Source organism: Grus americana, chromosome Z, assembly GCF_028858705.1.
Source record: "Grus americana isolate bGruAme1 chromosome Z, bGruAme1.mat, whole genome shotgun sequence".
NCBI lineage: Eukaryota > Metazoa > Chordata > Aves > Gruiformes > Gruidae > Grus > Grus americana.
In genome coordinates, this window is record NC_072891.1 from 70658341 (window position 1) to 70678635 (window position 20295).

Genomic DNA, 20295 nt, shown 5'->3' on the forward strand with positions numbered 1-20295 from the left:
AAAAATGTTCCTGCTTGCCTATAAATTGAATTACATACTCAGGCAGATTACTCTTAATAAATATAATGTGATTCTTTTCTTGATTCAGATAATGGCACAGAGATCTGTAGTTATATTTTTTTTTATAAATTACACTTCTGTTTCAAAAACTTGCTTGATTCTCTTTTTCTTTATGCTTTTTTTTATTGCAAATTAAAGAGTGAAAATGAAGCTGTATTGTGTCAAGCAGATGTATTGAGCAATGAGGAACAGGAGCAGCAAGAGGTGCTTCAGGTGCCCTGTATTTCTGAAAACAAACTGTGTGAACAAAGCAGGTGAGGTTAGAGTTTAGAAAGATCACATTTGAAAAACTTTCATGTGGTGCATAATGAGATATCTTTGCAAGTGTCAATTCTTTTGTTCCTTGTTACCTGTTTTTCTCTAACATCTAACTTTCAATGTCTACAGGCAGCTTCTTCCCATGTTTTCAGAGCACATTTTTAGTTGAGCTGAACTACTTGTCATTGTTTATCTAGTACATACTTGGTCTGTATGAGCTCATAGCTATTTTTGACCAAGATTTTCTTTTATTTGGTTTGTATTTGCACATACAACAATCATACATGTAACAGATATAAACTTTGCAAAATGTCAGAGATCCGTCTTTCATTGATCCCAGTGTGCTCTTCTATTTTACTGCTCTTCTTGTTAAAATAAGATCTTAAGCATGTATTAGACTGCAGATACTTTAATGTTAGTATGGTTAGCAACACAACTTTTCTCTTGAGGTTAAAAATGCCTTCATAAAGAAATCATGTTATTCCTTCTCACATGTTAACCATAAATGCCCAAAATGAGAAATATATATTTGAAAAGATAATTTTCTTGATTTTAAACCAAACAACGTATCAGTCTCTAACCCACTTGTATAAGTGTTGATTCGAAACTCAGTGAATGCAGAATTGCTTTTTTCCCCCTTCCAACCAAAGTCAGGTGACATAATTTTGTTTTGCTTTTGTTTGTCTTAAATTCACTAGTGCTGAGAAATCCACTTCACAAGAAAGCAAGCTGAGTGCTCTGAAACCAGGACAATTCATAAGAAATGGATCTCAGATAACTAGACCAAACTTAGAAAGAGCATTTAGTGAAAAAGAATCTCCAATGGCACAAAAACTTGCTGCTCCAGTCGAGGAAGAAGCAAGTAAAGGAGAGAGCCTTCCTGCGGTAGAAGAATGTGAGGAACCTCTTTCATCGAAAGTGAGAATTGTGTTCAGATATTTCTGACTATTCTTTATACCTGGTTCTGCACCAGCTGTTTTTAAGACATCTAAGTAAGCTGTTTTAAACGCATAAGTTAATTTTCGACTAGTAAGAATTACATTCTTGTTTAATATTTGCACTTTATGAGGTCTTCTAAAATTCTGTTAATGACACATTGATAATATAGAGACTTCTGTTAACAAATCTAAAGACTTGATTTAAACTTTAAAATTCCAGTCATCTTCATGATACATGAATAGTTACCTGCATGCCATACTTCTTTTGCTGGGTTTCTTCTGAACTCCTTGGTGGTTGCTCATGGAAGACTATATTGGTTATAGTATCTGGGTTTTTCAGATAAATGCCTTCTTTAAAGGAACAAGAAACAGTGATGGGTGCCATAAACTATTTGAAAGTTTATAAGCAAAGTTTTGTCTCAGGTTAATGTCTGGATCATAACTTGCAATGCTTTATTTTACAGGTGATATATTTTGTGCTAATATTGTTTGTTTGTTTATTTTTTCTCAAATATAAGGACGACATGGAAGTATTGTTGTTTGTGGGAAATTTGGCCAAGAATGACAATCTAGACATAAATCCAAAAAATGTAAAGTCAGAAACACTCTGTTCCTCTAAAAAATCACCTAACTGCCACAGTAAGGGAGAACAAGAAGAACGTCTTTCTACAGATGCTGTAGGAAGTATTCGGGATACTGTAGAAAGGTAAAGCTCCCTGTTGACAAAGTAAAAAAGCTCTTTAAAAACTTTGTATATTTATCCAGTTGTTTTCATACAGCACTTGCTTTTTGAAGTGTAGGCTCTCAGCTGTACTATTTGTTATATGCTACCTGCTGTGAAGGTCACTAGGTGGCATCCTTACATAAGAGTTTTTAACAGCTTTTTTCTCAAGGCTGCTTTCCTTTTTAGAAGGTATTTTGCAGGTGAGAGTAGAGGCAAGTAGTCAGAATTTAGCGTCTAAATTTCTCAGTAATACATTCTTAGGGTGCAGTGCACTATGAATGTGGACCATTGAAAGGAAGACTGAGCAGTGCCATTTGCACTCGCTTATAATTGGGAAGTGGTAGGTAGAGTAACATAAAATGAGCTTGTTAAGATGTATTCTGAGTCTCTTCACTTTTTCTTTCCAGCAGGAGAAGTTCATGCAACAGTGTGCAGAGTCCTGGTTCTTTGATGGAGGGCATGCTTTTTATCTATGTGCAATATGAGGCAGATAGTGCCATTTACATGTAACAGTTCTGGGTTATGTTATAAGCTACCTTTTGTTTAATCTTAACTGATACAGAGCAGCGTCAAATCAATATATTTTCACTGTTTTCTAAAATTATCTTCTGGTTCCCGTCTGTCTCTGAGCCTCTGCTTGAAATCTCTTCCATAACTTACATTGAAATCATATCCCAGAGTCTTTGTGCTAACAAGAAAAGGGCCCTACCTTACAGTCTTCTCGGCTTCTGTAATGGCGGAATTTCAGAGATGCACAGAATGGTTGAGGTTGGAAGGGCCCTCTGGAGGTCATCCGGTCCAACCTCCCTGCTCAAGCAGGGCCACCTAGACCAGGTTGCCCAATACCCTGTCCAGACAGCTTTTGAATGTTGCCAAGGATGGAGACTCCACAATCTCCCTGGGCAACCTGTGCCAGTGCTGCATCACCCTCACAGTGAAAAAGTGTTTCCTGATGTTCAGAAGGAACCTCCTGTGTTTCAGTTTGTGTCCATTGCCTCTCGTCCTGTCACTGGGCACCACTGGAAAGAGCCAGGCTCTGTCCTCTTTGCACCCTCCCTTTAGATTTTTAAATAGATATCAAAGAGATCTCCCTGAGCCTTCTCTTCTCCAGGCTGAACTGTCCCTGCTCTTTCAGCCTTTCATCATAGGAGAGATGCTTCAGCCCCTTCACCATCGTCATGGCCCTCTGACAGGCTGTCTCCAGTATGTCCACGTCTCTTATACTGGGGAGCTGAGAACTGGTCACCGTACTCCACGTGTGGCCTCACCAGCGCTGAATAGGAGGGAAGGATCACCTCCCTCAGCCTGCTGGCAACGCTTCTCCTAACGCAGCCCAGGATGCCATTACACTTCATTGCTGCAAGGACACATTACTGGGTCATGTTCAACTTGGTGCCCCATCAGGACGCCCAGGTTCTTTGCTGCAAAGCTGCTTTCTGGCTGTGTGGCTCCCAGCACATACTATGCCTGGGCTTGTTCCTCCCCAGGTGCATGACTTTGTATTTCCCCTTGTTGAACTTTGTGAGGTTCCTGTCAGCCCATTTCTCCAGCATGTCAAGGTCCCTCTGGTTGGCAGCATGACTCTCTGGTGTACCAGCCACTCCCCACAGTTCTGCAGCACCTGTAAAGTTGCTGAGAGTACACCCTGCCCCATCATGCAGATCATTAATGAAGATGTTGAACAGAACTGGACACAGTATTGACCCTTAGGGTACACTCCTAGTTACTGGCCTCCAACTAGACTTTGTGCCACTGCTCACCAACTTCTGAGCCTGGCCAATCAGTTTTGAGTGCACTTCCTTGTCTGCTCATCCAGCCCATACTTCATCAGCTCCTCTATGAGCACGTTAGGGGAGATAGTGTTAGAAGCCTTACTGAAGTCAAAGTACGCACTATCTAGTGCTCTCTCTTCATCTGTCAAGCTAGTCATTTCATCATAAAAGGTTATCAAGTTGATTAAGCATGACTTCCCCATTGTGAATCCATACTGACTACTCCAAGTCACCTTCTTGTTTTTCATGTCTGGAAGTGGTTTCCAGGATTAATTGTTCCATCACTTTCCCAGGGACTGAGGTGAGGCTGATTTGGCCTGTAGTTCCCTGGATCCTCCTTCTTGCCCTTTCCTGAGACGTGAATTCAAAAGCCCAAGATTTCTGTCTTACTGAGCTGAATGTGCTTGAACAGATGTAAGAATTTCATCCTGTTTAAAAACAGTAGTACCTTGAGCACTGAATTTAATTAATATAATATTCCTATGATTGCTTAATTTTGGGGACTTATGGTGGTATAGCTGAAACTTTCTGTTCTACCTGACTTCTTAATATTGTTTTTTTCCCAAAACATTTTTCCAAAAGTAATCAGGAAGGTCCACTACTGCAGAAAAGCCAATTACCTCCTTTTGCATTGGGGGTTTTTTTTGCCTTATTTTTTTTAAACTTCACCAGCTAACTAAATAAAAATGCAGAACACTTAAGTTAATTTCTAGCTGGAAGTACAAAATATTTGATAGTAAACGAAGCTTGTAGAGTGTATTTTATAGTTCCTAAGAAGTAAAAGTTGAATAATATTTTTGTAGGTATAATGATGAAGTAAGTACTGGAGAAGAAATGAAACAGAGTGATATAAAACCTTTACATCAAGCAAGAGAAACCCTCTCAAACCCAGGGCCAAACCTAATGAGAGTTACTAGAAAAAGAGATTATCCTGAAGAAGGTGAAAACAGAGAAGGCGGCAACATTGAGAATAGAAATGCAGAAGTGTGTTTGATGTTAGAAAAAACCGATGTATCGATGGTAAGTGCTGATCATGTGTTTTGAGCCAATTTATACCTCAATTCTTATGTTTAAGTTCTTAGAACCATAGATGGCACAGAAATCCACTATATGACTGTGAAAGGTTAATGTGATTCTTTCAAGTTTTTTAATTCACTATTCGAAATTATGCTGAGTAAATGGACTTAGAATCTAAAAACTGTGGAAATATTAAATGTACACTGTTGTCTTAAGTTTTACAGTTTATGTGGTCAGAAGTCTGCATTATCATAAATACATGCTAACACTGTTACTAATTAATTTAATGTCTGTTATTCATTGAACAATGGAAATTAAGGCAGTTGTCTAACATTGGATACTACCTAAAATCCACATAAATATACTTACAAGTTGAAATGTATGTGAACAAAGTTCAGACCTTCTGCTTAAATTCACTCAACAGGCCTAACCTAGCCCAGACTAGTTCCTTCTCTGTCTAAAGTTACAATACCTGAATCAAGTTTATCTGGTGTTCTGTATTTTCTAGATAGATCACTAAAATCTTTCAGTTAATGTATTATTTTAGCCAAGCATCCATAGTTGACAGAACTATGCTTCCTGATGTTTTTTATGTTCTGGGATACATTTCTCTCGGTGTGTGTTTTGAATAATATTTAAATGCAGTTCTATAAACTCTGATAGTTTTTTTCCTAGTTATTCCCAGGGTAGAAAAAAAATATTTTTTTCCTTCCCTATTTGTCTTTAATAGGTAGTGTTAGAAAATTACTCATCTTTCCAGCTTCTGAAGAGTTGCTGCTCTTAAAAAGTTGAGCATGGCCTTGGTCTATTAAGTAGCAGCAGCACTAGGAACTCAGGCATCATAGATAATACCATCTAATGACACTTCTGCTTTAGAACCATAAATTAAAGAAAATGGGGAAACATGTCCTAAGCTGTTAGACATGACAGCTGGACATGTTTTCAAGAACCTTAAACTTAGTTCTTTAAATCTTTTTGTCACCAAAACCAGTTAAAAATGTTTGGCACTTAATACGGTAATAATTGTCTCCTCTGTTCAGCAAAACACCAGTAACATAATAGAAGCTGCATCCTTCTCAGAGGCTACAAGAAAACACAATTTTACACACTCTGTTGAAGAAACATCTTGTAAAAGGATCAGGCAGGATAGTAGACTCCAGTCTCCAGAGTTATCATCGGAGAGTGAGAGTCAAGTGGAACAAGAAGATGATTCTCAGCCTTCTACCTCTCAGGAAAAAAAATCAGACAATCTCACAAGGTAAAACAACTAACTGGCTTGCAAGCTTAACTGATTGGTTTGGGCTTTTGTTACAAATACGTAATTATTAGCCATAGTTCTGCAGTGTGTTATGTGAGCACATGCAGGATGTCAGTCCTTGTGTCTTCCATCTGAACTCTACCACATGATTGCAGATACCCCTATGTCTCCTACCCTGCCTGCACTCTCATAAAACGAACACAGCCAGCACTCCCACCATCCCATCCCAGGGTTTGTTGAAACCTTTGGTTTCAACAGAAATTCCTGATTTTAAAGGAGACGACTTCACAGTACCCATATTAGGGGCACAGGGATTGATTGTGGGATTAAACTAAACAGAAACTCTGTGCTGGAAGTGTCCTCTGCCACTATTTGTTTTCCCTCCCAACCAGTTCACCAAGGAGGATGTTTTTTTGGGGGAAGTTTGGAATTACTTTTGGTACTCAAAGGGGTTCATGCCCATCATTTTGAGATGGGAAACAGTAGGCAGCTGATTACTGAAGAGATTGCTGTCTGAGAAACTGGAGCAGATAATTAGTTATCATCTAACAGTTCTAGTTTCTAGACATTAGTCTGATCAACTAAAATATCATGGTTTGGGGCTCCTAGTATAGCTTTAGCAAAAGAGAACTGGAAATGTTCCCATGGTGTAAAAAGCATGTGACTTCCATGTCCCTCAAAATGAAAATTAATTCATACTTTTGCAATCAAAGAATTATGTATCTTGTAAATTTAATTGTGCAGCTTTCCAACACTCTGAAACTGCTTAATACACATTCACAATCAGTACTTTGTACATACACGAAGAAATCAGGATTTCTGATTAAATGGTATGTGGATGCATTTTTGTCACTATACATTAGGAAGTAAATGTATGGTTGGTCACAATGATCCTTTTTTATTCATTGAGTTTGTTTTGATTTGTGGTACCTCTTTTCTTAGAATGTCTTGGACTTCATTGTTTTTTAAACATGCTTTTGTTCTGTACTTTTGAAGGCAGTCCAGAGGGTCATCAAAATGGATAGCGCTGCCAAAACATGTCTTGGAGCTAAGAACTGCTACTGCTGCTTCTGCCTCTGAATGTGAGGCTGATTGCAGTGAGAAGGGGAATCAAAGGCAAGAAGATAAACTGAGTGTTATTAGAGGCAAAAGTTTGAAAACTACACATAGAAAGAAATCTGGGAAGGAGCACAGAAGTTCAAAGATAACCTTGGTGACTCTCCGGGCTTCTCAGGAAGAGGAGGAGGAGGAAGAGGAGGCAGATGACTTTGAGCCTGATGATGAGGATGAATGCTTTGCACCAGAGGAAGTAAACAAAGCTCCAGCATTTGTTCCTATAGGTCTTCGATCTCCAAAACCTATTCCTGTTCAGATAGAGGAAACCATGGAGGAGGTATCATGTAGCTGGGTTCTGCATATGTACTTTTGTTTTGGTTGTTTAAAAAGCTTTTATTCTAATTGCATCTCGGAGTATTTGGGGTTTATTGCAATTTAGTTTCATTAGTTAAGAATGGCATTGAGAGCAGCAGGGATGTTACTTGGCACATGTACTTGGTTTTGAACAAATGCTACATCAGTCTAAGGTCCAGTGTTGTGGTTTAACCCCAGCCAGTAACTTAAGTACCACATAGCTGCTCACTCACCCCTCACCCCCCAGTAGGCTGGGGTGGAGAACGGAAAAAAAGAAAAACTCATGGGCTGAGATAAAGGTAGTTTAATAAGATAACAAAGGAAGAGAATAATAATAAAAAATAAATGTCTTTTATATATATATATATATAAAAGTGATGCACAAATGCAATTGCTTACCACCTATGGAAAAAAACCCCTCTGATGCCCAGTCTGTTTCCGAGCAGCCATCCTGCCTCCCAGCTTGCTTTCCCAGTTATATAGGGATCATGACGCTATATGGTAGGGAACTTCCCCTTGTCCAGCCTGGGTCAGCTGCCCTGGCTGTGCTCTCCCAGCTTCTTGTGCACCTGGCAGGGCATGGGAAGCTGAAAAGTCCTGGACTTAGTGTGGACACTACAACTGCATAGCAACAACTAAAACCACCAGTGCGTTATCAATATTGTTCTCATCCTGAATCAAAACCACAGCACTATACAAGCTACTAGGAAGAAAATTAACTTTATCCCAGCTGAAACCAGGACATACAGTTATATTTACAAACTGTATATAAGTCTGCAGGGTGCTCAGCAGTTTGTTTATTGGGATTGAATGTAGGCACAGACTACCATGCTTACTACATGTTTTGAAGCCCAAGATGGAACAAATAGAGCATTTCGATTTTACATTTGAATGTTAGGAAATGAGAGAACGAGGGAAATGTTTCTGTATGTGGTGTCTCCCTTGCTGAGAAACTTCAGCTGTGTGGTGGGCTGACCCTGACCAGCAGCCAGGCACACACACACAGCTGCTTGCTCACTCCCCTCTCCTGTGGGACAAGGAGAAAATGGAAGGTAAGAAGACTTATAGATTGATATAAAGACAGTTCAATAGGTGAAGCAAAAGCTGCATGTGAAAGCAAAGCAAAATAAGGAATTTACTCAGTACTTTCCATTGGCAGGCCACTTCCTGGAAAGCAGGGTCTCAGCCTGCATGAGAGTTACTCTGGGAGACAAACACCATAACCACAAATGCCTTCCTCTTCCTTCTCCTTTCCCTGAGCTTTTATTGCTGAACAAGACATCATATAATACAGAATATCCCTTTGTTCAGTTTGGGTCAGCTGTCCCAGGTGTGTGTTCTCCTGACCTTTTGCAGAGCCCCAGCATAGTTGCTGGGTGCAAAGAGTAGGAAAACAAAAGCTTTGACACTGTACAAACACTGTTCAGCAATAACAAAAAGAGTGGTGTGTTATCAACACTGTTGTAATCTTAAATCCAAAACAGTACTATGTGGGCTGCTATGAAGAAAATTAACTTTATCCCAGCCATGCCCGGTACAATCTTCACCTTTTATTTTATACCATTTGTGTCATACTCAGGCCCTACATTATTCAGTACATCCTTACTAACAACAACTTCTCTTCTTATCCTTTGCTATATACATAGATATCATTCCCTTGGTCTGTGGGTCATCCCCTTAAAATGTCCATCAAATGTTCTTTGAGTTATTTAGTCCATACCTTGGGCTTCATGTATTATGTGGTTGCTCAGGAGAGGTGGCATGTTGTGTTGAGTTTTTGGGTGCCAAAGCTAGCTCAAGTTGATCACCACTGCGCCTGCCTGGTTTCTTGTGAGGCTTGTCTGTCTTAATTCATGTTGTTCTTGCTATAGTACTTACTATAGCATACACCTCAAACGATGGGTTGAAAAAAAGTTTAACAGTTTATCCATTATAATCTCCAGCTTTTGACTCTTTGGTTCAGGCTGTAGAGTTTGACATTGTAATGGATTCCACTCCTTGCCCATGCTCCAGCATGGGTCCTCCATGGGCTGTGGTCCATTCAGGGAAGTTCCTGCTCTGTCTGGCATGGGCAGATCCGTGGGCCTCAGTCCCTGCTACTGTCAGTGAGAGACCATCTGTGTCTTTGTCAATTTTTTTCAAAAGCTGTATGTTTTGACTCTTCCATAGACCACTTGTAGAATTCCAAACTTTAACCCTAGAGTGTAGGCCTATGTTTTAATTGTATTCTTACACTAGAGTAAAGCTTGAGGCTGTAAGACTGTAGCAAGACTTGGTATCATATCTACTAAGACCAGTCACTAGAGAGGAAATGGCATAGTTTTTTGTCATCAGGGAACTGTTGAGGTTTAGGAGCAGTGGACTCTCTTCAAGGTCTTGAAAGGGATTGTGCTCAAAGGTTTAGATATTTTCCTACTTTTTTCCCTATCATTCATCTTAATTCTTTGCTTTTTTTTTTGTCCTTTCTTGCCAGTCTTAGTGATGTGTCTTCATAGCTCTTTTTTGTCTTTCTTTTCGCTTCATTCCAAATCGGTTTATCTGACCTGTTCCGTTCATGCCTCAGATCTTCATCACTACTTCTTTCCATTCACTCCAGTTCTTTTTGCATACTGCTAGTGGTCACCTTCCTCTCTTCTCCCATTGAAATCCTGCTTTTTTGTCTCCTGAATTAATCATGCTGTTTCTTTCTCTGGGTGAAACAGCAGGACAATTTAAAGCTCAGTCAAAATACCAAGGAGACTTTAGAACAATAATGGACAAGAAAGTTGTTGCATGGAAAGTTTTGCCGAATCGCTTCATTTCAAAGGTGTGGAATATGTTACATGTGGGGATCAAGTTTTTTGGTTTAACACATAGGAGCCGTGAGTACTAGTAAGGGATATGGTTAGGTACATGAGGACTCATCTGTTCCCAAATTTAAATAGATTAGTGGAAAGTACCTGTAAGTGTGCAAGCCTTTGAAAGCTACCCAGATGAAGCAGTGTTTTTCATAAGACCCTTGCTGGAAATATTATAACCTTTCTGCCAAATTTCAAGTCCTTGTTTCTGCATATGTCAAATGTCTGAAGCTCTCAGTGAAAAGACAGTGTTAAAGAAGAAAAAAAAAATTATAGGTAAAATGGGAGGGGGAAGGTGTCTGTGTGTGGGAAGGTATGTGTGTTCCCTAGTCTTACTTTGGAAAAAAGCTGAACTCTTTTTCTTTCCTGAAGTCTTAAAAAGCAGAAAAGTTGTGAAAACTAACAAAAACCATTTGAGGTAAACAGCCACCATTAAAGATCTCAGCCACATAACTTAGTTTGGTGGAAAAATAAGCAATTAGAAACAAGGTCTTAGGTTGTCTGATGCTTCCAGTTAGTTCCAAGCAGCACTACCAGTTCTGCCTCCAGTTCATACAACTACTGTCTTCTTAAATCAGAACGTATGTAGTATAAGACTTAATTTTTGGGAAGGATCCCAGTAAGCATTCAAGATTTGTAAGTATATGTGGTTTACAAAAATTTGCATTTGACAGATTTTCTTTTGGGGCTGATGAACTGAAATACTTTTAAAATTATTTTTACAGCTGGAAATATCTGTGAACATACCAGATGTGCAGGTGTCTACTGATGCTGAAAGTCTCTCTCATGCATCTGTCCAGCTGATGGTACAGGAGGAAAAAGTAAGCACCTCAACAGCTGTAAGAATGTTGTTTGTTTGTTTCATAGCACTTCTAAAGCTACATGGACAGTGTCTGGTTGCCATGTTGGCTTGCAACAGTATAGCTTAATAGACTCTTACCTGTCCAGTGCAGATACAAGGGACACAGCTATGGGAAAATAAGTAAGTAAAATGTAAGTAAATATTGTCAGCCTTTAAAATACCCTTTCAAAACCAGGGTAACCTTTGGGCAGAGCATTTACTCGTAAGCATTAAATTAAAATTGTGGACTTATTTTATACAGAACTTTTTTTTTTTTTTTTAATTTAAGGAAACAACAGTACATGAAAATCCAGAGGTGGATAAAGGTAAATATGAAATAATCTTGTTCATATCTTTTCCTGTGAACTTGCTACCAATACATAGTTATTCTTGCTGGATGTTTGGAGGTTTATATACTTTATAAAAAAACCTGCTTGTGAGATACTGGATGCTTTTATGTTTTGGAGGAGATTTAAACCACTTTCTTTCTTACTGTTCTCTATCAAGCAGGGGGACCAAGCATTGCAAGGTTCTGTTTACCAAAGTCAGAATGTGCCCTTTGTGGGTCCCGTCTGTAACTTTCCTGTACTGTGGTTAGTTGTACAGGGAAAAGAGGAAACTTTGCAAGTGCTTACTTGCAGCTTGCTTGATGTGTGACTGAGTGGTACAAAGAGTGGAGAGATTCATTGCTTTGTCATTTCTCTGACTTTAATATCCTAAACTGGTAAAGTAGCGTGTGTGACAGACCGTGATCACAGTCTTCCAGAAGTAAATATTCTTTCCGTGTGAGATACGTTACAAACCCTTATGGATCTATTAATTTTTAGAATAGCTTTCACTTTTACATGTAAACACAGTCTCAATACATCTTCCTAGGAAGCCCTGGAAATGGAGTGGGCTGCTGTCTTAGTTGAAGGAGGGGAAGCCAATTTATTATTTCAATTTATTTCAGTACAATAGATTTGGAGGATGGAAATGCGTTGTCTAATATGACCAGTTAGTGATAGGCAAAGGGATGTATTCTGGCTAGAGATGAGGAATTGAGAGTCTAAACTGGGATATGGATCAACACTGTGGGTTATGGATTTCTGTGATTAAACTGTTACGTCTTTCTTTTCTATTTGTGGTGGGTTGACTTTGGTCAACTGTGAGATGCCCACCCAGCTGCTTTCCCGCTCCTCCTCAACAGAACTAGAGGAGAAAATAAAATGGAAATGCTCCTGAGTTGAGATAAAGACATGGGGATCATTTATCAAAACAGACTCAACTTGGGGAAAACTAATTTAATGTATTGCTAAATAAAATAGAGTAGGAGAGAAATAAAGACAAAAACTAAAACACCTTCTCCTCCCCACCTTCTTAGCCTCAACTTCACACTTTTATTTCCCATTGCTCTGCCTCCTCCTCCCAAGCAGCGCAGGGGGATGGGGAATGGGGGTTGCAGTCAGTTCCTAACACTTCATCTCAGCTGCTTCTTCCTCCTCACACTTTTCCCCTGCTCCAGCATGGCATCCTTCCCATGGGATACAGTCCCTCACAAACTGCTGCAGTGTGGGGTCCTTCCCATGGTGTACATTCCTTCAGGATAAGTCCGCTCCACCATGGGTCCTCCACAGGGTGCAGTTTCTTCAGGGAATATCTACGTGCTCAACCAAGGTCTTCTTCACAGGTTGCAAGAGCATCTCTGCACCCACGCATGGAGCATCTCCTCCCCCTCCTTTCTTACCAAGCTTGGTGTTCGCAGGGTTATTTCTGACACTTTTTCCCTCACTCTTGACTGCTGTGCAACATTTTCCCCTTTCTTACATATGTTTCCCAAAGGTGCCACCATCTTGGCTGACAGGCTCAGCTGTATCCTGCGGGGGTCAGTTGGAACCAACTGTGTCCAGGGCAGCCCCCCTGCTACCCTCACCTTGCCACCTGTACCCAGTACACCATTAAAGGGAATCATGTTGCTGCTCAGTGTTTGGTAGTTTCAATTTAGTGGATGAGAATTGCTGTCTGTCTACAAGCGTCTTGATCCATGAACGGGAACAATTAAAAAAAATACGTACTTTACCATACTGATGATAGTGTCAAATGCTTTTTGAATAGGGGTAAGTGGGTTTCTGGTTAATATGCTTGTGACTTTTAACTTGTGTGAACAGGAATTAATGATGGAAGCACTGAAGCTGCCATGACTTTACTTGCAATGGGTGATCCAATGTTCCAGTTAAAAACAAGCACTGAAGGTATGATCTGATTTATGGGACAGAGCCTTGCTTGTACTTTCCGTGTCCACCTAAGGAGGGATAAAGCAGTGGCTGCAAAGCTCTTCCACATGCTGCTGCATAGCAGGAGGTCAAAAGTCTGTTACACTTTTAATCCTGCTGAATTGTAATGCATAGTGAGACCAGGCAAGGCAGGCTGGCTAGAAAAAGCAAGGCACCTTACTGAATACTGCCAACTGCATCAGTGTGCTAGAAAGATGTTTCTGAGACCTGTTTTAGGAAGGTTATGTTTGAATTAATCTTGTCACATAAATTGGACAAAGGAAAGGAATCAGACTGAAATGACCATAACTATCAGTGGTCTTTTCAGGCCTTTAACCTGAAACATAGCTTTTTCCACCTAACTAGCTACAAGCTGAAATTACCTGGGTTTAGTTTAGCTTTTGATAGACTTTTATTTACAATTACCTGTTTTCATTGGTTGAATGTTAGTTTCTGTGATCTAAGGACTGCATTTACCTGGGATTTGAATTTGCATCTTTGGAGAGTGCAGACTTTGTTAAATGAGGTTTGAAGTTGAACAGCTGTAAAATAGCTTTATGTATATCCCAAACCTGAGTCTTTTAAATTATGCTTTTCTCTTCTGTTTATTGTTTTAACCAGAATGGACACACATATTACCCGTTCAAGATGAGTTGGACATGGCCAATAGCCTTGTAACCCATGCCTACTCCAAACAAAATAGAACTCCTGGTCAGTATTTGCTTTCTTCAGACCCTTCCACCAAGGAATTGGTCCCCTCTGAGGATGAAAGCAACAGTAATGTAGAGGATCAAAGCACTGGCACAAGAATAGATGTCGAAGAATATTTTGAGAAAAATGCTACAGATACCAGGTTAAATTACTACTTCATTTTCTTTAGGGGGTGTGATCCTCTGACACTGCTTACTTCTGCTAGGTTCTTTCTGGCATTTTTACTGAATTGCAAGAAGTCTTGCTTTAGTGAAGGTTTTTCAGTTTAAGTAATTTGGTATGTAATCTGGTAATACCCTCTTGTCTCTTTCTTACAACTTTTATGAGATGATGGTATGTGAGTTTGGGGATGTAGAAATTGTTTTTCACTCCTGAAGTTAAGTTTACCCTGGTGGGGGAGAAAAGAATATTCAAACTTAGTTGGTATGGATCACTCTTAATTACCAAGCTCGTTTTCCCTAAGTACTTTACAGCTAACCATGCCAAGGCAAATCGCTTAAGCGTCACTGCTGCTGTAGAATGTAGATCAAAGATTTAGAGCAAAAGGATGTCAAGGATCTTCTATCATTATGTTTTTTAATGCTTTAACTTTTTAATTTTGTTCAAGCATTTGTGAACGTTGAAACAGCTTGATGGAACACCTTTTCAGAAAAAATCTGTTGTATAATTTGAAAGACTATTCAACTTGTTGATTGCTTGAACAAACTAACAAATTACATTCCTCTGAAAAATTATAATGAAAGATATTTTACTCTAACTCCAGTGTTCTTTTATTATATTATTAAGCAGAACTTACTACCATGTGATCAGTGTTAGAGTTCTGATCTTCTCATGTTTCTTAAATATTTCAATTATTCTTTTTTTTTTCTGTAGGTAGGGAACATGCTAGTTTGTGGTATACCTGCATGTTCCAGTTCCCAAATGATCTTTATTTTTTGTTCTGCAAGCTGCAGCCTGTATTTCAGCTCTTCATCTCATCTGCTCTATCTCTTATCTCTTCTCTGCACAATGATCTTTGCTGGAAATACTAATTTCATCTTACAACTAACTGTCAAAAATCAAGAACTGTATTGATGGCATTTTTCCTTTTTACTTGCATTGATAGCTCTTTGCCTGTGGTGAATAGTATGACACTGACAGGAGGCAGACTCCTGAAGCCTGAGCCAGACGTTGGAGTATTGAGGTCCAATGAAAACATAATTCAGAAGTCACTTAATACAAATGTACTTGTGGAACAACTAGAGCAGGTTCAAAGTGGTAAGCCTGTTTGTTATCCTAGGGTTCTGAAAATGATTTCTTCTGATGGATTCACATCTATTTATGAAATGAAACTAAGCTGAAGGTAGTCTTCACTTTCTGTTCATGTTCACAGATGATGCATCACCGCTGTAATATAGGGCATCCATTTATGGTATAGTTTTATACATAAGTATACTTTTCAGTATAAAATTAAATGAAATCTGAATAGCAAGTTTTTCTGTGCTGGTCGTAAATTACCTGGAATTACTTAAATTACTGGACTGCCAATTACAGAAATACAGTACAATACAGTGTACTTTTTTCTATTATTACTGTCTTTCCCTTCTATTAAAACCAAAAGGGGAGATAATACCGAACTGTTTTGGTATTCTTAAAGCAGCTACAAAAAGAGATGGTCTGACTCTTAATCACCTTCATATCACTGGCAAAATGCACAGCATACCAAAGGCAAGATGAGATATGTGTATATGTCTCATTTACAGAAGACAAGTACATATACAGCAAAATTGTTAATTTTGGAGTGTGTTTATGTATGCATATCTACATATATATACATTTTAATACACAAAAGCTTATGTGAAAATATAATATGCATATATATAAACATGCATGCACACACAAAAAAAATATTTTAATTTTTGTTCTTGCATATCTTAGAGTCTACAATCCTGAGAGGTACTGCAGAAATGCAGAAGGTGGGCCTAGAACAGGTCAGACCAGCTGCAGGTGATTCTTCAGATCACCATGATTTTGCAACAAGAAGTATGGAACTTATCAAGTAAGTAGACAAAACTGAGAGGTAGGAAGAATAATCAGTTAATACGGGAGTTTGTTCCTAAAGTCTCTTAAAATAGGCAGCTAAAGTGCATGTGTAGTATGCATCTGTGAAGGAAACAGCGTGCTTACAAATACCATTTGTGTTTATGCACATAAATGTATGGTTTAGACTTTTAAGGTTTTTTCTTGCTTGTTGTCCTACAGCTTTTGGAGGTAAAACATTAACTTATGTTTGCTGTTTCAGAATTTAGTAATCATCTTGCTGCTTAATTGTTTACCATGCAACTGTGTCTGAAAGGAAATATTAAGGAGTTGATCAATTTGGAAATGTTAATGAGCTTGTAAGGCTTCCTGCTTGGTCATGCATTTAGTAGGAAAGTCTCAATTAGTGGTGTAAGGGAGGCTTTTTCCTGAAATACTTTATGTAGACTTGTTCAAAGACTATACATTTTGTTTGGTGGAATGATGTAGTTTTTTAATCGGTGTGTTTCTCTGTAACTGCATAAGCTTCATATTAATAAGTAATTATACAGAATTTATCCCATGCACACGGTGTCTTGGTATTGGTTTCAAGTTAACTGGATATATACCTTACAGAACAGAGATGAGAGATTCTTGTGAAAATTCAGGAGAATTAAGACCTGTAACTGCATCATCAAAACCTGAAAAATCTCATCTTGGGCTAGAGGATTATCCAAATCAAAGTTCTGTGGATGGAATTCCTGAGCAAAATCCTTGTCCTCCTGAGCACAGTATATGCACAATCAACTTTACTCAGGTAAAGAACTTAATTTTATTACAGGTGCCCAGTTTCTGAAATTCTATAAAGGAAGAGGTTTTCAGTGCAAATGTACTCACCCATTTTAAAGACCTGGTACTTCAGCTAGTGAATGAAATTTTCCTTTTTGCAAAGGCATAACCAAACTTAATCTTTCAGACACACTTAATCATTACAAGCCTCAGTTTATAGCATTTCAGCAATAAATGATAAATACATTAGCAAAATTTTGAGCAATTTTTAAAGAGTTTTGATGGAAGAAGTTACCTAGGACTCATGTATTCATTCAGTCTGACCTCTTACTGTTATATTTGTTTAAATTAAAATTAAGTTAAAATGTTGTGGTGGGTTGACCCTGGCTGGGAGCCAGGTGCCCACCAGAGCTGCTCTATCACTGCCCTCCTTCACTAGACAGGGGAGAAAAAGTACAACGAAAAACTTATGGGTCGAGATAAGGACAGGGAGAGATCATTCACTAATTATCGTCACAAGCAAAACAGACCAAACTTAGAGAGGGAATTAATCTAATTTATTACTAAGCAAAACAGACTAGAGGAATGAGAAATAAAATAAAATCTTAAAACACTTCCCCCCACCCCTCCCATCTTCCCGGGCTTAACTTCACTCCCGGCTTCAACCTCCTCCCCTCTCAGCGGCACAGGGGGATGGGGAATGGGGGTTATGGTCAGTTCATCACACGTTGTTTCTGCCGCTTCTTCATCCTCAGGGGGAGGACTCCTCTCATCGTTCCCCTGCTCCAGCATGGAGTCGTTCTCACGGGAGACAGTCCTTCATGAACTTCTCCAACGTGAGTCTCTCCCACGGGCTACAGTCCTTCACGAACTGCTCCAGTGTGGACCTCTCGCACGGGGTGCAGACCTTCAGGAGCAAACTGCTCCAGTGTGGGTCCCCCACGGGGTCACAAGTCCTGCCAGCAAACCTGCTCTGGCGTGGGCTTCTCTCTCCACAGGGCCACAGGTCCTGCCAGGAGCTTGCTCCAGCGTGGGCTTCCCACGGGCCACAGCCTCCTTCGGGTGCCTCCACCTGCTCCGGCCTGGGGTCCTCCATGGGCTGCAGGTGGAATCTCTACACCCCCTCTTCCTTCCTCCATGGGCTGCAGGGGGACAGCCTGCTTCACCATGGTCTTCACCACGGGCTGCAGGGGAATCTCTGCTCTGGTGCCTGGAGCTCCTCCTCCCCCTCCTTCTGCACTGACCTTGGTGCCTGCAGAGTTTCTTACATCTTCTCACTCCTCTCTCCGGCTGCAAAAGCTCTCCCTAACTGTTTTTTTTTTCTTCTTAAATATGTTATCACAGAGACGCTGATGGGCTCGGCCTTGGCCAGCGGTGGGTCCGTCTTGGAGCCGGCTGGCACTGGCTCTGTCAGACACAGGGGCAGCTTCTCGCAGAAGCCACCCCTGTAGCCCGCCCGCTACCAAAACCTTGCCACGCAAACCCAACACAAATGTCACTGCCAGACACAGCATTTTGATTGTCACCTTCATTCGCTTTGTTTAAAACAAACTTAGTATTTTGCTGTACTCTTTCCCATTTATTTCAAAACCCACTGAAGTAGTTTAAATATATATTATCATGGACAAATAGTATGTCTTTCACATCCATTTCTTTGCAGTGGTTTGTGTATCCCTCTTCTAGTATAAACAAGAAGTATCTTATTTCTTCATGAGACAAAAGGTTCATTCTCAGTTCCCTCAGGTTTTCTAGTGCTGCCTGAGATCAATGTAGATGCAGGTAGGGTGGAACAGCTGATGGGTAGTAGCTTGTTTCCCCAGTGCAACCCGTTGATGTGTCAAGGCTGAACTCATGCTAGAACGAGGTACAAGAATGATTTGGCTCTTACAGGATTGGCAGAGAGTGTAAGGAGAAGGAAGTTGCAGTGGAGTATTCCTGTTTTTAGCAAAGGTACATGCCATAAAAAGGAAGGGATAGATGAGTTGCAGAGCTTGGTGTTTTTCTTTGGTACTCAGTGGTTTTGTAATGGTTGGGGGAATTTGTGTTAGTGCCACTGAGCAATTTATTATGTGAGTCGTCTCTGACAGAGTTGTGCTGTAGGAAGTATACATTTATTTTGACAAACCATCAATACAGACAATGAGCTGCATATAAATTTTATATTGCCCAAGTGTTTCTTGTCCTTGTCAGGCTAATATCCTTCAACCTAGAATAACTAGAAGTAAAAGCTGACAAAATGTAATTATGATGATGTCACTAGATTTTTTAGCTCTTCAGCATTTGACATGCTTTGTTTCTTTCCTGTTTTTTTGGATTTATTTCTCAGATTTATTAACTTGTTTTATTTCAAATGTGTTATTTCTAGAAGGAAGCTGGTGCTCAGGATCCTCAACAGCAATGCGTAAGCAGCACAGAAGAGACTTCAGGTATAATGTGCTAATATTATAAGTTAGCTAAAAGCCCACAGTTGTGTATCTTGCCGTTACACAAAGAAGAATAAAAGAAATGTAAAATACTTTCATCAACATGATTAATCAATCTGTTTCATTAACAAAAATAGCGACCCACAGCACAGTGCCATTCCCCTTGCTAGCCTCTTATCATTACATTTCATTAACACAAACTAGACTGGGGAACTTTTTGAATGGCACTTCATTAAGTTTAAGTATCAGTGGAAGGGCAACTTCTTGCTCTCTCCTCCCTGCTGTGAGCGCCTGCTGCCTACCTGGTGCTAGCTTTAGCAGTTGTTAGAGCCCTTTATGAGCCTCTGACTCATCTGTCAGAAATTGAAGGTGACAGAGGGACAGAACCTGTGTAGTTTTCCACTGGCTTAGTGAGCTATAATGGCTCGTGAAGCTGTTGAGTGAATGCCAGCGTCAGAGTTGTGTGAGTAGGAGGGCTGGACTATGCAAGTATGGAGCAGGGGAGAAAGGAAAAGAGTGGAAGAAAAAGGAAGACAACAACCAGACTTCCCTCTTTAGCTGTAGTGAGTCAGCAGATTAACTCCTAACTGATCAGATGTGATTAAAGGTATGAAGGTGATGGCTGCTTTTCCCTAAAACAAATAGAAATGGAGCTAGTGTGGAACCAGTCTTGTCTAAGGTATGGGAAAATTGCTGTGTCAGAAGCCCAGAATACTTTACGTGGAAACTGCAGTCTAAAGTTGTAACTCCTGAGCATGTGCAAAAGATAGGGCTAATACTTCTTCTTAGACATCTGTTGTTATGCTCTGTTATTGCAAGGATCTTGGGACGGAGCATCTTAAATCATCTTTAATTAGATAAAGAACCAAAGTGAGTTGAGGGTGGAATAACAGCAGCTTTACATCATCAAGCATGAGAGCTGTCTTAAATAATGGAGCAGTACCGTTGTTTTCCATCTTTTGAAAACTTTACAAATGTTCTCTCCTTAAATTCATTCTAACAGATGG

The 20295-nt window shown here is 39.7% G+C and overlaps 1 protein-coding gene across 5 annotated transcripts in view; it reads left to right on the forward strand.

Moving 5' to 3' along the window:
• BDP1 (B double prime 1, subunit of RNA polymerase III transcription initiation factor IIIB) overlaps positions 1 to 20295 on the forward strand; it is a 57747-nt gene that overhangs the window by 28682 nt on the left and 8770 nt on the right. For 3 of the 5 annotated variants that reach the window (XM_054809481.1, XM_054809483.1, XM_054809482.1), the window contains exons 23-37: positions 199 to 314; positions 1017 to 1236; positions 1775 to 1962; positions 4556 to 4772; positions 5810 to 6027; positions 7024 to 7420; positions 11000 to 11095; positions 11405 to 11441; positions 13263 to 13346; positions 13989 to 14220; positions 15184 to 15335; positions 15996 to 16116; positions 16713 to 16893; positions 17621 to 17701; positions 19231 to 19291. In XM_054809481.1, coding sequence (XP_054665456.1) covers positions 199 to 314; positions 1017 to 1236; positions 1775 to 1962; positions 4556 to 4772; positions 5810 to 6027; positions 7024 to 7420; positions 11000 to 11095; positions 11405 to 11441; positions 13263 to 13346; positions 13989 to 14220; positions 15184 to 15335; positions 15996 to 16116; positions 16713 to 16893; positions 17621 to 17701; positions 19231 to 19291 — 2401 coding nt within the window. The remainder of the gene's footprint in view (positions 1 to 198; positions 315 to 1016; positions 1237 to 1774; positions 1963 to 4555; positions 4773 to 5809; positions 6028 to 7023; positions 7421 to 10999; positions 11096 to 11404; positions 11442 to 13262; positions 13347 to 13988; positions 14221 to 15183; positions 15336 to 15995; positions 16117 to 16712; positions 16894 to 17620; positions 17702 to 19230; positions 19292 to 20295) is intronic. The other 2 variants (XM_054809485.1, XM_054809486.1) reach the window with 1 other exon arrangement.